The sequence below is a fragment of the Crocodylus siamensis genome, chromosome 6 (assembly GCF_052110815.1).
Source record: "Crocodylus siamensis isolate JL-2025a chromosome 6, ASM5211081v1, whole genome shotgun sequence".
Lineage (NCBI taxonomy): Eukaryota > Metazoa > Chordata > Crocodylia > Crocodylidae > Crocodylus > Crocodylus siamensis.
Window position 1 is genome coordinate 34,519,670 of NC_143400.1, and position 15,317 is coordinate 34,534,986.

The 15,317-nt window shown below is 56.6% G+C and overlaps 2 protein-coding genes across 4 annotated transcripts; both read right to left on the reverse strand.

Annotated features, from left to right (window-relative positions):
* PLPBP (pyridoxal phosphate binding protein) lies at positions 1-6,817 on the reverse strand. 2 transcript variants are annotated; one of them, XM_090053034.1, is made up of 8 exons: positions 6,680-6,817; positions 6,450-6,557; positions 6,105-6,140; positions 5,468-5,543; positions 4,821-4,955; positions 3,396-3,538; positions 2,289-2,387; positions 1-1,728 (listed from the first exon to the last, which is right to left on the reverse strand). In XM_090053034.1, exons 1-8 carry the CDS (start codon positions 6,758-6,760, stop codon positions 1,591-1,593), a joined length of 816 nt encoding a protein of 271 aa, XP_089909160.1. In that variant the 5' UTR covers positions 6,761-6,817; the 3' UTR covers positions 1-1,590. The 2 variants fall into 2 exon arrangements, with proteins under 2 accessions (XP_089909160.1, XP_089909161.1); XM_090053035.1 differs by having other exon boundaries at positions 6,636-6,767.
* A 4,153-nt stretch (positions 6,818-10,970) lies between these two features.
* Positions 10,971-13,420, reverse strand: NUDT18 (nudix hydrolase 18). Of its 2 annotated transcripts, none has more exons than XM_090056291.1 (4): positions 13,140-13,420; positions 12,540-12,753; positions 11,705-12,234; positions 10,971-11,317 (listed from the first exon to the last, which is right to left on the reverse strand). In XM_090056291.1, the coding sequence occupies exons 1-4, from the start codon at positions 13,278-13,280 to the stop codon at positions 11,087-11,089; spliced, it is 1,116 nt and encodes a 371-aa protein (XP_089912417.1). In that variant the 5' UTR covers positions 13,281-13,420; the 3' UTR covers positions 10,971-11,086. The 2 variants fall into 2 exon arrangements, with proteins under 2 accessions (XP_089912417.1, XP_089912418.1); XM_090056292.1 differs by having other exon boundaries at positions 11,179-11,317; positions 11,622-12,234; positions 13,140-13,419.
* Positions 13,421-15,317: the final 1,897 nt, after the last annotated feature.

A 15,317-nucleotide genomic window follows, 5' to 3' on the forward strand; every position in this document is an offset into this window, starting at 1 on the left:
TAACATAAAAATAACATCTTTAATAGAGCTCTGGAGTTGGCACAGATGGCATTCAAATTCACCACTTATTAACGTACTATGAAACACCATACTACGCAGCTCTGACTACAGCGGCTCAGATCACGCTTCGTTTTAAAAACTAGGTAGCATGATAAGTTGGTTTAAAGAGCTTGCTTTTTTCAGTTACATTCAGAAGACAAAACCCATGGCTAGACTGAACCAGACATGCGCACGCAGACAGAAGCCTGGAGAGCAGAAGCATATTTATACTGGCGACTGGCGTCTCCTCATCCTAGCTGCAGACAAGGACCTGAAGTAGACTGTTGGACTGCGAGTTAAAAAACAGAACTGCTGTAAACTCTGTCAGTGCAAGTGTGCTGAACGTGGGACATCCATTTGTATTCAAGCCTCAAGGAAACAGCTGCTTTGAAGGGAAAGCTGCCTCCTCCGCCATTTCAGAAGTAGCAGAGCCCAGGGCCAATTTAAAAACAATTAGGTGCTGGTATCAGTGAGAATAAAAAAAATAAAATAAAAGTGTTGCATGTAGTAGTGTCTGGATACAACGGGAAAAGACTGCAATCCCTGCACCCACTTTCTTCTGAGGGCTTCCAGGACTTCACAAACAAGCCTCACAGTCCCCTCCATGTGAGGTAGGTCAGCAATACCCTCATTTTACAGATGGGACAACTGAGGCACCACCGGTTAGAACATTTGCCCAGGGTCACAGGGCAAGTTGAAGGCAGGGTGGGGCCCCTGCTCTAACCAAGAATTACTGGGCAGCTTGCAAGTAACTCACAATAAACACTGCACTGGGGGAAAGAAGCAAAGGCTTGAAAGCATCCTGAAAGACAGAGGTGTGTCACCAAGGACCAAAATTAGCAAGTGTCAACCAAGGGAGGACAAACGCCATCTTCCCCGCTAGACAAGAGGCTCATCCTTTCCATCTGTGTGTCAAAACCCTCGTGCTATTAATGTATACTAGCACCTGTGCTCCTTAACCATCCTCAGCCATTCATTACACCCCCTCTAATCAGAGGGGATGTACTTTCAGCCTCACTCACTACTGCTAGTGTCAGGGATGTCTCCACAAAGTAGGTTCAATCTACGTATGTAGCAGCTACGGAGCTGCGTAACTTCTTACCCAAGGTGAAGACATATTTAGAGAGGCCTCTGACAAAGTTAAATGCTTGCCAAAAGCAAACAGTGGTCAGTGTGGTGAACCACTCCCGATATTAGAAACAGAAAAAAAATCACAAATTCCGCAGGAGATGTGCCTTGCTGATTATACCTCACTGCTGTGAATCAGCAGCTTATCTGATATATTCAGAAGTCAGTGTTGTTAATGAGCCTGAAGTAGCTACGATACTAAAGTCACTTCGCAATCACAAATTTTCTGGTTACTTGCTGGTAAAAATCCAGTTTCTACTGAAGACACAATAAATTGTTACAATTAGGAGGCCTGTACGACCTCTGTTCTATTACCAGGGATCTCTCACCAGCATGACAAGCTGTCAACACAGAGGGAGGTCAAAGTGCATAGTTAAGTGTCCCAGGAACTGTCCACTGCTCAAGATCATTGTTTCTTTCCACTTAATGATCCTGCACAGCCAAGGTCTCCATTTTATTTTTAGCTTCAGCAAGGGTTGAGTCCTTGGCTGGTTTCTTGGAGTAGTCTCGCTCCCCAAAAATTGTGCTTCCAATCCGGACATTGGTAGATCCAACCTCAATCTGTATTGAGGAGAGGGAAGAACACAGTCCTCAGACACCATTCAGTGCAACACTGCCCCTCCCACGGCTGTTAGCATAGTCAGTAACGCAGCTCAGGTATGGGCTATGAAAAACGTTCTTCCCCATACACCTGCTCACCCCCACTGGATTTTTTCAAGAACCCCTCTGATCTTTTACTACAGCAATACTCAGCATGAAGGTGCCCACCACTGGGACAGGCGAGGTAGCTGCTTTTAGGTGTCTGATATTCAGACTGTAATGCTAGTAGCTATAAACATACCCTAAACAGATAGCAGCTGTGTCCTTTACAGATCCAGGACTCAGAAGCCCTAATGCAATCCTTGGTTTTGTACCAGCTGTGGCAAACAAGGTAGCAAGATGAGACATTAAAGCAACCATACGGTCAATTTAGGGGCAAATCTCAATACAGGACTACGGTACAGGTGTACAAAGCCCGGCTGCTTGATCGCCATCCCCCTCACAGACAGGTGACAGGAGGGCAGTGTGCCTGGGATGAATGCCACCGTAGATCTGATGAGGCTAGAAGACCCCAGACTTACCGCATGCTGGAAATCTGTGGACATTCCCATGCTCAGCTCAACTTTGTCAATGGAGATATTTAGCTTCTCACACACTTCCTGTCGCAACGACAGCAGCACCTGGCAGAAGAAAGGCAAGAGGGGCAGATTGGAGGCTGCACGATAGCTGTGCTGACCCGTTTTCATGGAACCCTCTCTTTTTGCCTCTCTGAAGTCTCCTTCCACAGTTTTCCTTCCTTCCTTGCATGGTCCTTGCTCAAGGGCTTTTGTTTGTTCTAACTTACCTAATGGTTTCGGGGGGGGGGGTTACATCTGCCTTCTTCTACAAGACACACTACAGACAATGCACAGATTCACAAGGCTATATATCCTTTCAAATGAGAGTCACATTAGTCTGACAGGCCAGCTGGGTCAAAGAAGGGGTTGGCAGCCTTATACTAACCAAGCCTCAGGCAAAGGAAAGCCGTGGCTGGAAGGTCACCAGGAGGCAGAACCGCATCAGGCTTGGCCAGATGGGTTGCTGTGTATTTCTTAGCTACAAACTCCAGAAGACAGGAGGGATCACAGAGAAGCCCCGTGACAAGGTGTGACTTACAAGCCCTCTGTACTAGTGAATCAGACACCTATAATTGTCACTAAAAGCCTAAAACATTTGCACCTCTAGGATAGCGTACCAGCATTCCCAAAGACTGAGCCCAGGCTGTGTACCTTGACTGCAAACATTTGCTGCAAAGTGACATCACAAGGCCAGGCAACACCAGACTGGGAGAGAGAAACCTCTAAACTCTTATGCCAAACTCTGCAGATACCAGTGCCCTCAGGCGCTCTAAGCACCTCTAGGTCCCTTGCTTTATAGAATGGGAAGAATATCCTTTACCCATCACAGAGGCAACAGCAACCATGCACCATGCACTCTGAAGACACAGTAACCCCAAGCAGTTTGATTCTTAAAAGTTGAAGTTTCCCTTGGCCGCTTTAAAACAGATTGCACATATTTACCTCTATTTCTTACAAGCAATAGCTTGGATCAGTGCATCAAGGGCCAAATCCCTGCCCCAGTCAGTGGTGCCTGCCAGACTTCCAGTGAATCTGAGAACTGGCCATAGGACTGCTCACAGTAAGCCACACCTGGAAGTCCGGATTGGGTCCCTTGTTGAGGTCATGCCCAATGCTGCCAATTGTCATCAGACCCACGAATTCAAGGCCTGGGCACTTCTTGATGACATGCTCCACAGTTGGCACAGTCTCTCCAGGTGGAAGGCCATGCTTACCTTAGAAAGAAGGTACACACCCAAGAATGAAATGGCGCACACACACGCGGCTGGCTTCGGCTATAGACATTGCCCTTATCCGGGCCACAGAGAAGGCTTCTCCTTTTGTTTCAGCTCAGCCCCTTCTCTGACCTCCCTAAGATTTCATAGGCCTGCAGCCATATGTCAGACTATATGACATATAGCTCGATGGCTGTACAACTGCTGTGGAACATGAGGTGGCTGGGTAGCCACAAGCCAAGCACTCTGGCATGTTCAGAGCACCAGGTCACTTGAGTCTCTCCCTTGGCACAAGGCACTTAGGCCAGACAGCCCCTGCTGCTCCCCCCAGCTAATGAAGCAGTGCCTAGAAGGTCCACATCACAAGACCTGCTTATGTTTAAAGAAAAATGAGTTTGAAAATGGTAACATTTCTGCTTAACTTAGTCTATCTGGAATTACAGAAGCCAGCAGAAAAACTAACTAGATAGATATTCACACTGCAGTTTTGCCAGTGTTACTATAATTGCAAAGCTCCCAAGGGGCCAACTCAAACTTGTACCAAAATGGATAGGACAGGTTATACCAGTGACAGCCAGGGCTTTTCTGCCCTGCGTGTTGGGCAAGGAAGCATCTACATCCCAAGTGCCACACTGGCACTGACAACACTTTTAAGTGAAGACATGACCCAACATATGTTCCCGTCTCTCTAGACCAGGGGTGCGCAAGATGCGGCACGGGGGCTGGATGCAACCCGCCAGGCCATTTTATTCGGCCCACGGGGCCCCTAAAAAATTTAGAAAATGAATTAATCTGCCCTGGGCTGCCTGTCATGCAGCCCTCGATGACTCGCCAAAACTCAGTAAGCTGCCTTCTACCCAACATAATTGCCCTCCCCTGCTCTAGACAATGGCTCTATTTCGACTGGGCCAACTCAGCTGCCTTTGTGGCTTCACAGGCTTTGATGGTGCTCGAAACAAAGTACCTTGTTTCTTGGATGGCTGGAGCCAGGACAACCCCAGAAACAGAATAAACTGATGTGAAGCCAGCACACAAAGCCAAACCCCTGTTCCTCCTCAAGCATTTAACTCAGCCCCTGAATTATCATTAACATAGCTGTAACTGGGCTATTCAGATTGGCAAGACACATTCCTGCCTTGCTTTCAAAACACCAGGACAAAGCTGAATTTCAACTCTATATTAGAGGGTCTCCTTAAACACACAAGCCAATCTATCCCAGGCTAAGCATTCAGCCCCACATCACCCTAACCCCATCAGTCAGACCCAGTGTCCAGGCACTTACTGTCTTCTCCACTGGTGTTAACTTGCACCATGACTTTTAGCCTGTGTGCAAACCCTTTCTTCTGCCACGAGTTGTTCACTCTGTCTGCTAGTTTCATCGAGTCGACCGTTTCCAGCATGAACAGGTTGGGGACAGCTGAGGAGAGAAGGCAATAAGGACACTTCTTTTGGCACAAGCACGTAACAACTGTGCCTGGACATGCCCTTCCCATCTGGCACTAGCTGGTGAGCTCACAGGAGACCTCTTCCACATCCCAACCGTGGTTCTGGCAGGTTACAGCCTCCTAACCTCAGTGTGCTCCCCATTAAATAGGGCTCTGAGGAGTGGCTGGCATTGTACAGTATGTTGAGAATGGGATGCCCTGCAAAAGCCAAGTGGCTGCTGCTTCATTACAATGAACTGCCCCAGTGGAGCAGAAATGCAAGTTGCCAAAGTGCAGGGAGAGGGGGGGAAAAAAGCAAGATTTCAATGTCATGCACAGCCCTAAAGCTGCAGATGCCCCATACTGCCAGAAGCGTTTTGCTGAGTCCCCTTTCCCCAGGGCCGGCTGTATTCTCTTAACAGTACTAACAGGTTCATAGCACCCGCTGCACTTGTTTTAACACTGGAAACCCTTGTGCTCTGAAGCCCATATACATGAAGCTTACCAATCAATTTGTTGACGTTCTGTTTCTGCAGGTGCCCTATAAAATGCCATTTAATCTCTGGACACAAGGACAGAATCTGAGAACAGAGAGGAAGAGTTAGCCGAGAACGACGACAGTCTCCTCCCCACCCAGGAAGCAGTTGCCGCTTGGTTTGTCTAAGAAAAAAAGCCAATTCCCTTAAGCCCACCGTTTGAGCCACATAGGATGGCAGGAAGGTATCTGCCGCGTAGCCAATTTCGTTCCTACTCGGCACTTCTTGGGGGGCGGGATGGACAGAGCGAGGGGAACGCTGCAATGGGGCTCAGGAGAGAAGACGTGTTACAAACACGGGATTGTAAAGGCCCAGAGCAGACGCTCACCCTCCTCCCTCACGCACCGAGACTTGCGTCTCCTGTTGTAGGGACCATTTGCGCTCCCATTCCCCTACTGGCTTTGATGCCGAACCGCTAATAGGGCCTGCCGAAGGCAGAAGCAGCAGGGATAACCTAGGGGCGACCTCAGCTTGCGTCTGCAAAAAGACGTTCGTTCCAGCACGAATCACTCCTCCACTGAAGACCCGCGTTCAGTGAGCAGCCTGCTGACCGGCTGTCAGAGCAGGGCAAGGTACAGAAACAGGGAGGGAGAAGCCAGCACTTACCCTGGAGTCGGAGGCCTTCTCCAGCAGCTCTTGCACCTGAGGGAAGACAAGTCAGCCACTCGTGAGAGCGGCACCAGGGCCTGGCTCCCGCTCCCCCCCACAACCAGCGTCCCCGGGGTCACGCTCATGCACCCCCTCCTGCGCCCTGCACCGGGGGGGCCGTGCCCAGCTCACACAAGCCACCCGCGGACGGGGGGCTCTGGGGCCCTTGCCCCAAGGCCCATGGAGCTCCCGGTCCCCCCAGCTCCCAGCCCGCGGCCAGCTCATCCACGAGCAAACGGCTCCCGGAGCTGGTGGCCCCGGCGCCGGCCCGGGGAGGGGCCCGCCGGGGCAGGGGGCGCTCACGTAGTTCTCCCCGAAGCTGCGCTGGCCGTGGTTGTAGGCCTCGATCACCATCTCCGCCGGCTTGGTCTTGCTGACGGCCACGAGGCGCGGCTGCACGGCGGGGAGGCCCTGCGGGGGAGGTCATGGTCGTGGTCATGGTCACGGGGCCCCCCGTGGTCATGGTCAACCCACCCCCCATGGTCATACCCCGACTCCCTGGTCATGGCCATGGCCTCCGGCCCCGCGCACACCTGTGACCGCCTTGCCACGGCCTGTTGCAGGCGCTCGGTAACCGCCCGCAGCGCGGGGCCCAGCCCGGCCCCGGCGGCCATGCCCGCTCCAGCCTCGCCCGCCCCGCCCGGCTTCCGCCACACTCCTCCCCCCGTCCAGCCAATCGCTGGGCGCCGCTGCGCGGCGAAAACCAATGAGCGCGCAGGGGCAGGGCCTAAGGGGGCGGGTCGACGCCCGCCATTGGGCGCTCGGCGGCGGCCATGCTGGGAAGGGCTGTGTGCGGGAACTTCCGCCACTCGAGTCGGGCCCTTCTCGGAGAGCCAGTCAGCGGGTACCTTTAAGTCTCAGGGGCCAATGGCGTAGCCACCAGGGGCGGGACAGCACCCTGCCACTGGACTCCTAGCGGCGGCCATCTTGGGAAGGTCAATGGGTTGAGTCCCGGCTGATTCAGCAGCTAATTGCAAGTTCAGCCACAGGGGGGCAGCACCGGGCACCTCCTGGCTGCAGTGTCCCAGTTCAGCCACCTGGGGGCAGCACTGAGCAGGGGTTTTCCCGCCTCTCCCTTGGGGCTTTTCTGGGCCCTGGGGAGCTGTCTAGGAGGCAGATGTGCAGAGCACAGCTGGGAGGGGCCGGGACTTGCACCCTGGTGCCAGGCCACATCAGGCCCCCAGGTCACCCCCCACATGCACCCCTGCCAGGCGTGTTCCCAACCAGGCCTCAGGGGCAGCGACGGAAGCTGAGCACCTCTGCCCCAGAAACTCCTACGGCCACCGACGGGTGCTTCCTGAAGCCGACACCTGCGTGTGGACCAGCAGCCACTGCCGTGGCAAGGTCCTGCCATTGCAAACTGGCAGGCCTGTCTGCTCTCAAGAGCATCGCCACATCGGAAAGCAGAACAAAACCTGCCCCCATGCCCAGGCTCATGCCCAGGAAGACGGCTGCAGGCCAGAGCCCTGGGTCACCGAGCTCTGCCGGGCATTCGCTGCATCCTCCATCCTGCCCCCGGTCACAGTGACTCGTAGGCCATCATTGAGCGTAAGCATGTCTCCACACCTTGCTTTAAATACAGTCTTCCACGGACAGTGGAAGTGTCTGGGGTGGAGGAGCCAGAGAGTCCTTTGCTATCCCCTGACAAACCCTGAGGGTGACCTGACAGACGTGTAGGCCTTGCCATGCCAGTGGGAAGCCAGGATTGCAAAAGAAGTCATTTGAAAAATTGCATTTCCCCGTGTGCTAAGCCCAAGGTTTTGTTCCCTGCCCTTGCACAGCTAAAACCACCATTGTACCAAGACTAAAGAAGCCAAAACAAGAAAAATATCTGTGGACTGCCCCCAGTGTTTACACCGTGCTGCTGTGGTCACCTCCAGGAACCAACCCGAGTGGTGTCCCCAACCGAGGAGGGAAGGCAGGCAACTGGTAGAGGGAGACCGTGGTCTGGTGCTGGTTCTCCTGCCTGCCCCGACCTGCCCTCGTGTTTGCTTCCCCGTGTCCTAGATGCCCCATGCTGCCAGCCCCCGCATGTGACACTTCCCCATGGGCCTTCATGGGTTCGTGGGGTTGCCTCCTCTGTTGGGTCCCGGGGCCCCTTTCACTGCTGGGCTGCCAGGTTGTGCCCGGCCACTTCATACTCCCGTGACAATCTTCAGCCAGGCTCCAGGGTGCCTCCCTGTAGGGCTGGGGGCTGCTGCCCAGGGCCCAGCTCAGCCCCACTCAGCCCAGGGCCTGGCAGGAAAACAGCCGAGTACTTCCCAGCCCCTGCTCGCTGCTCTCGGGAGCCTCCCTGGAGCCAGGCCCCACCAGCCTGCCGTGAAGAGGGCTGCACTTGTGCCCCACACGGTTTTGCCATCTGCAGCTTCTTACCCAGGCCCTGCTCCATCGGAGCTGGAGCTGCACTGCTCTGGGGCTGGACCCATCCCAACTCCCCCTCCTTCCCTGCCCGCCGCCCCGCGCCCTGCTGGACCAGCTGCGGGAAAAACAGCAATGCAATGAAAGGAAATAAAAGCCAGCTGTCCTTAGGGACCCCGCCACACATCCAAGCAAGGCACAGGCTGCCCCCGGGCTTCTCACCTGCTCTTGCAGCCGGGCTGGCTTGGCTTCACTTCAGGGATCAGATGGGGCTGGTGCATTCAGGCTGCTCTGGTTGGCAGCACCAGGGAGCTCCCTTGGGTGCTCAGCTCAGCTCAGCCCCTGGGCATGTGGGTGTCCATGAAGAGAGAAGGAAAGTGCAGACAGCCACAGCAGTGCAGGGGTCACTCAGTCCCTCCTAAGCACTGGTGCTCTAGGCTGGGCCGGGCCCATAACGCTTTGACCACAAAGGGCTGAATCAATAGCTCCCCCTAGACCGCATGTCGTCCTCCCTCAGCAATGAAAGACGGGGGTCTCGGTGCCCACGCATCACTTAGAAGCGTTTCCCCAGGCTGACCCCGCATAGGCATGCAAGGGGAAGGGCCTGGTGCCTGTGCAGGACTTGGACATTTTGCTGCACAGACCCAGGGTGAACCTGCCGTAGGAAGGAATGGGGGCTTGCCTGGTGCCCAAGGGGCAAGGAGTGGGGAGCAGAGACAAAAGCTTGTGTCAAGGGCTGACTTTCAGTAGATCGCAGCGGGGGAGCTGCTCTGCTATGCATGAGTGTCCATGATGCTGTGGTACCATTACATGTGGGAAGGAAGAGACTTAGAGGCATGCATTTGCAATCCAAGAGCTGGTAGCTTCACCCCACTGGCCCCTCAGCCAAGCACGTACACCGAGCGTCTGAACCACGCTCATCCCCCTAGGTAGTCCTTCTCCCATTCATGCGTGGCACTAATGGGGCAATTTAGGTTGACCTATGCGGATGTGGAGTCAGGACACGAAGGGAGGGCAGGCCAGTCAATTCCAGTACGGTCTCTGACTCATGCAGGCCTCTCAAGGGACTAGTGCTTGACCTCCCATACAGCTACCTTGTGTTGCTGCCTGGCTTCAGGTAGCAGCCTTCAACTCCCTGCTTGTTGAGGAAGGCAGAGCCGAGGGAGCGTGACCGGCATAGGAAAGCGTGGCTGAATCGGACACCTGGAGGCCATTAAATCCAGCTCCTCGCTTGAGGCAGGATCATTCCTATCTAAACCCTCCCACGCAGCTTCTTGGCCTGTTTCTGAAACTACATTGCCAGGGCTTGCCATAACTCCCCACAGGTCACCAGACCCTTTATCTTGCAGACACCGGGTTACATATATGAAAGGGACAAAGTCCATTTCACTTGCCCTTCCCTCGGCTTGTAGTAGCCCCACAAGCTGGCTGCTCTCCCCACTTCTCCGAGTAACTACCCCCATTCATTAGGGGAACACAAATATCATCAGAGCAGCTGGCAAGCAGGCAGAGCCTCATCAGCCTCTCTCAAAGCCAAAGGGAAAAGCTAGTCCAACAGCCCCATACTCCTGCCCCAGTCAACCAGGTATACGGTCCCATGATTGACAGGGTTGGGAAAAAGATATAAGTCCAAACCTCTTTAACACACCCTGACCACCTTCTGCTTGAACCCAAAGGAGACATCCCAGACCGAGGCAGCCCCCAAGCCAGCAAAGGGCAACACAACGCATCCTTGCTCATGGGCTCCTTCTTCCCCAACCGCAAACACCAGCTTTGACAGCCGCCCGAGGCCCCATTCAGCCAGCAAGGAAGTAATGCTACACCAAGCTTATCCATCCACCTGAGAACCCAATAGTTCCCCAGCCAGCCAGCTTGGGAAGCCCTGAACAGTGCGCAAGAGCCCGGAGAGTTAGTCCAATGCAATTAGATGCCAGAAAACCTCTCAGATACCACCCTGACCATAATTCTGCACCAAATCAGCCACCCAGGCAGCAACAAGACAGGACATGGGATGGGGTCCGTTTGCCCCGCAGGCCAGGCACCCAGCCAGGGGACTCGTTACCCCCCTAAGTTAGCTAGCTGGCTATTTGCCTCCCCTCCCCCAGCCAGTCAGCTAGCTACAAGCCTTGGGATTGGAATGGGCTGAAACCCTCCTGGTGAATTCCCCACCACAAGCTCCTAAAAGTCCCCAGCTCCATTGGTGAAGGCTGCTAGGAGCTGACGGCAGGTACTGGCCCTGCGCAATGCAATTTTGTGCCAGAAAACCCCTCCAACGCCAGCACCTCGACCATAATCTGCCCAAGACAGCTGGCCACCAGGTCGCGGGGGTGTTGGGCTCCCACACCAGCCAGCCCCAGGCCTTGGGGTGGGGAAGAGCGTGGTTTCCCTGAAACCAGCCAGCCAGAAACCATTTTCGGGGGGAGGGTGTCCCCAAGCCAGCCAGCATGTAAGAGTAACCTCTAAAACTTTCCCAAGTGCTCCTTTTTATTCGCACACTCTAGCCAAGACACGGATGCTTGGGGCAGCTCTTGAGACCCCAGAGCCAGCCTAGAGAAGCACACGGTCCCCCAGCACGGTCCTGGTCAGGTCCAGCCCCTCGGGGGTGGCACAGGCCAATGGCAGCCCCTGCTCCCTCTGGGCCAGACACGAGAAGCACCCACTCCTTGTGGCATGGGGCAGGGAAGGTTTTGCGGGTGGTGACTGGCGAGGACGTGCCCCACGGGAAAGCCCTGGATCCTCCCTGCTGCGGTGGCCCAGATGTCTTTCTTTCCAGGTGGGCACTGCACGCTGCGGGCTCTGAGCTTCAGCCAAACCTGGGGGAGAAGGGCAAGGCAGCGTTCAAAACACCAGCTCAGCCCTGCGGGGCAGGGTCAGCCCCCACCTCACAGCTGGGGCCACCACAGGGCCCTTAGTCCAGGCTCTGCCGGGCTTTCTGCTGGCACCAGTCACCCTGGCCTCCCAACAGGCTTCACCCTCCCGCCTGGGCAGCGGGAGCCCCTGCGCTCCATCCCGGCTCTGACCCCAAATTGCTGCACAAGCCGGGATCCCCAGCTCCCCAGCAGCAACAATTTGAGGATCAGAGGCTCATGCTGGGAGGGTTTCCCAAGCACAGCTCACCCTTGCCATCAGCTGCAGAGAGCAACAACAGCCACAGAGCTGAGGCGCTGCAAAATCGTGCTCCTGAGAGGTCCCTCCGTCACCTGCCACCACTGGAAGCTCTGGTCACGCAGCTCTGGTGGGGTACCCTGGGCACTCTGGTCGCCGTGCCCCACTGTCAGCAGCACGTTGAAGCAGACGCCGTCAGCCTTCCCTGCCTCCTTGCCCAGGTGCTGCAGGCCTAGGAGCCCCTGGGCTGCCACTGTCACCGGGCCCAGCAATATGCACTCGCGTAGCAGTCGGGCTGCTGACACCCGCAGGCCCCGGCGCATTTCGGAGGGGGTCGTGCCGCAAGCCATCACCGGCAGGTGCAGGGCCTCGGCTGTGCTCATCAGCACCCACAAGTCCCCGGTGCTGTTGGTGAAGGCCACCAGGAGCCGTTGGCAGATCCGGGTGCAGGGCATTTCCGCCGGCAAGGTGGGTGGATGGGATGGGCGGGTTCGGTACCGCGCAGCCAGGTCCAGAAGGGGTAGGATGTCAGGCGCACGCAAGGGCAGGGTGGGAGACTCACGGTCCCACCACCGGGCTTGCAGAGACTCCGCGTCCGCTCCCTGCAGCGTCTTCAGGCTCCCGCCTGGATGAGGGGATAGGAAGAGGCCCTGACGGTGCTGCGCGCGGGGCCCTGTGCAGCTGGGCGGGGGGTGCACTTTTAACACAGCCCTATCCTCCCTGCTACATATGCCAGGGCCAAGGCCACAGCCTGGACGGAGCCCTCCCCTGCTCAGAAGCCCTTGGCTCCTTCTTCCCTGCTTCCCCCGGCTCTTCCAGCCTTGCGGGCACTGCTATGCCAGCTCGCAGCTTCTTGACCACCTCCACCTGCCGCAGTACCGGGACCCTCCCGATCCCACTGGCTGCAGGGCAAGGGGAAAGGGGACTCACCGGTCGGCTCAGCAAGGAAGACAAAGCGGATCCAGGCAGGGCCCCTCTCCTCCACTGCCAGCAAGGTGAGGGGGTCACACTCCAGCCCCGTCTCCTCTTTCACCTCCCTCCTCATGGCATCCACAATGGTCTCGTTGGGCTCCATCCTCCCGGCGGGCAGGTACCACGTCCCGTGGCACTCGGCCTTGGCTTCCTGCATCATCAGCACCTCGCCCTGGGAGGGAGGAAAAATATCACGTCGTGGGCAAGGCACATTGGGACCAGGGCGATTGGAGGCATCAGCGTCTCCCCGCCCTGAATGGGCAGCTTGAGTCAGCCAACCCCACCTGCCCGCCTGGAGGCACCTGCCCGCGGCGCGCTCGAGGACAGCTGCTCCCCAGCCCCAGAGGTGCCCGCTGCCACGTCTCTCATCTCCAGTCTCGCTTCTTTTCAGACGCCAACAAGACAAGCGCGTGGCAGGCCTGGGGCCTGGATTTGCACCAGCCCCCGCTAGGAGGGCAGATGGGAGCGCCGCGCCGTCTGCTCCGTGCGGGCTCACCCCGCCGGGCGCCGGCAGTGCGTGCATCCTCTGCCCCTGCCCGCCTGCAGATGCCGCCTCACCTGGTCGTTGAAGAGGAGTGCCAGCACGATGTAGCAGGCGTTCCTCCGCAGCCGCACGGGCTGAGCCGACTCCGGCGCGGTGTCGTACCTCTCCTGCACGTCCCATCCCCGCCCTGCTAGCACCGCGTCCAGCTCCTCCATGCCAGCCTCAGCCTGGCGGGGCAGCAGGGCTGGCACAGGGGGCACACCTGAAATGCCCGTGCACTCCCTGCCCCTGGCCTTGGTCCTGATCCTGCCCCTGCCCCTGCAGGCAGCAGCCCCCTCCCACCACACTCACCCCAGCTGGAGCAGACCCCTCCCCCCCACTACGGAAGAGACTTCTGCACCCTGCTCCCATTGGCTGGCCTCAATGCCACGCTCGCCTCCCATTGGCCATCCCCATTTTCATTCAGACCTCAGCGACTGCAGATGTTTCTTAAAGGGGCCGTGACTCCTCACCCAAGAGTGGGAATCCTCAACCGGGGAGGGTGGTGCCAGTGGTCCTGCGGCATCTCAGGGGTTCATAGGGGCAGATCGGCTGTGGGGGGAGCAAATGTGGGACAGGGCCAGTGGTTAAGAGGCACTTAACCCCTGGGATGCCCCAGAGCCACTGGCACTGCCTCTATTAACCCTTAAGATGCTGCAGGACCACTAGAACTACCCCTCTGATCCCTTGAGATGTCCCCAGTGCCCTTGGCAGCACTCGGGGGGGGGGCATAGGGGCAGTGATGGTAGCCCTGGGGCATCTCAGGGGTTAATAGGGGCAGTGCCAGAGATCCCGGGGGCATCTCAAGAGGTCATAGGGGCAGTGCCAGTGGTCCTGCAGCATCTTAAGGGTTAATGGGGGCAATTCCAGTGGCCCTGGGTATCTCAAGGGTGAATAGAGGGACAGTGCCAGGAGCCCCGGGGGCAACTGAAGAGTTAATAGGGGCTGTGGAATAGCCCCTATCTGGGGCCTTTAAGATGTGAGGGACCCTGGGGGCATCTCAAGGGGTCATAGGAGCAGTGCCAGGGACCCTGGGGGCATCTCAAGGGGTTATGGGGCAGTGCCAGTGGCCCTATGGCATCTTAAGGGTTAATAAAGGCAGTGCACGTGTCCCTCGGGCATCTTAGTGGTTTATAGAGGCAGTGAGAGTAGCCCTGGGGCATCTCAAGGGTTAATAGGGGCAGTGCCAAGGGCACTAGGGACATCTCAAGGGGTCATAGGGGCAGTGCTAGTGGTCTTGCAGCATCTTAAGGGTTAATGAGGGCAGTGCCAGTGGCTCTGGGGCATCCCAGGGGTTAATAGGAGCAGTGCCAGGTGCCCAGGGGCATCTGAAGGGGTACAGGGGCAGTGCTAGGTGTAGGCAAGGCTTGGGGGCTCCTATCAGGACACTCCTCATAGCTCCTCCCTTTGGGGTCAGGAGCTGCAATCCCCCAGCCACCATGACCTGTCTCCTTCTCTCCTGGGGGGCGTCCAGCGACTGTCCTGGCATCGCTGCAGCCGGAGCATGGTGCGAGTGGAACCCCCCCCCCACTCACAGCAGCTTGCAGAGAGGCTCCTGGTGCCAGCCTCTGCGGGGGCCCTCATCAGCCTGATTGCTTTTCCCCATGGGGAGCTGGCATCCACACAGCACCGGACAGCAGCTGGAGGGTGCCCACACTGGCCTGCCCGTCACATACCTCCTTGCCCTCCTGCCCTGCGGAATCTGCTCTCTCCTGTAGCTTGATTGCACCAGTCCTGGCACTGACTGTAGAAAGTCTGAACAAAATGCACCCCTGACCCCTGCACCCGCTCAGCCACGGCGCACACAAAGCCGCGTGGCAGCTAAACAGAGCAGCACCGAGTGACCAGGGAGGTGGCAGGGCTGAAAGATGGCAGGAACTGATGGGGCTTATGCACCTCACCGTGTCCATAACAAGGGAACCAACAGGCCACTATCGGGTCTGGAGTTCATTTTGCCCCGTTATCTGGTGTGGGTGTAAGGGAAGCATGCTGTGCTAATTAGTGTTAGAAGCACCTCTGTCAATCCTTCAATCCTGTCGACTTTATTTAAATGCCTGAACACAGATGTTTGAGCCGAACTTTAGGCTCCAGTGGGAGAAACACTGATCCTTTACGCTTTGACGACGCCAGTGTTGTTCTACTATCATGATGCTGCCTCCTGTCGCTAGTTAATGCTTAGTCCAGGGCTTCCTTACAAGGGTTTCCCTTATTGG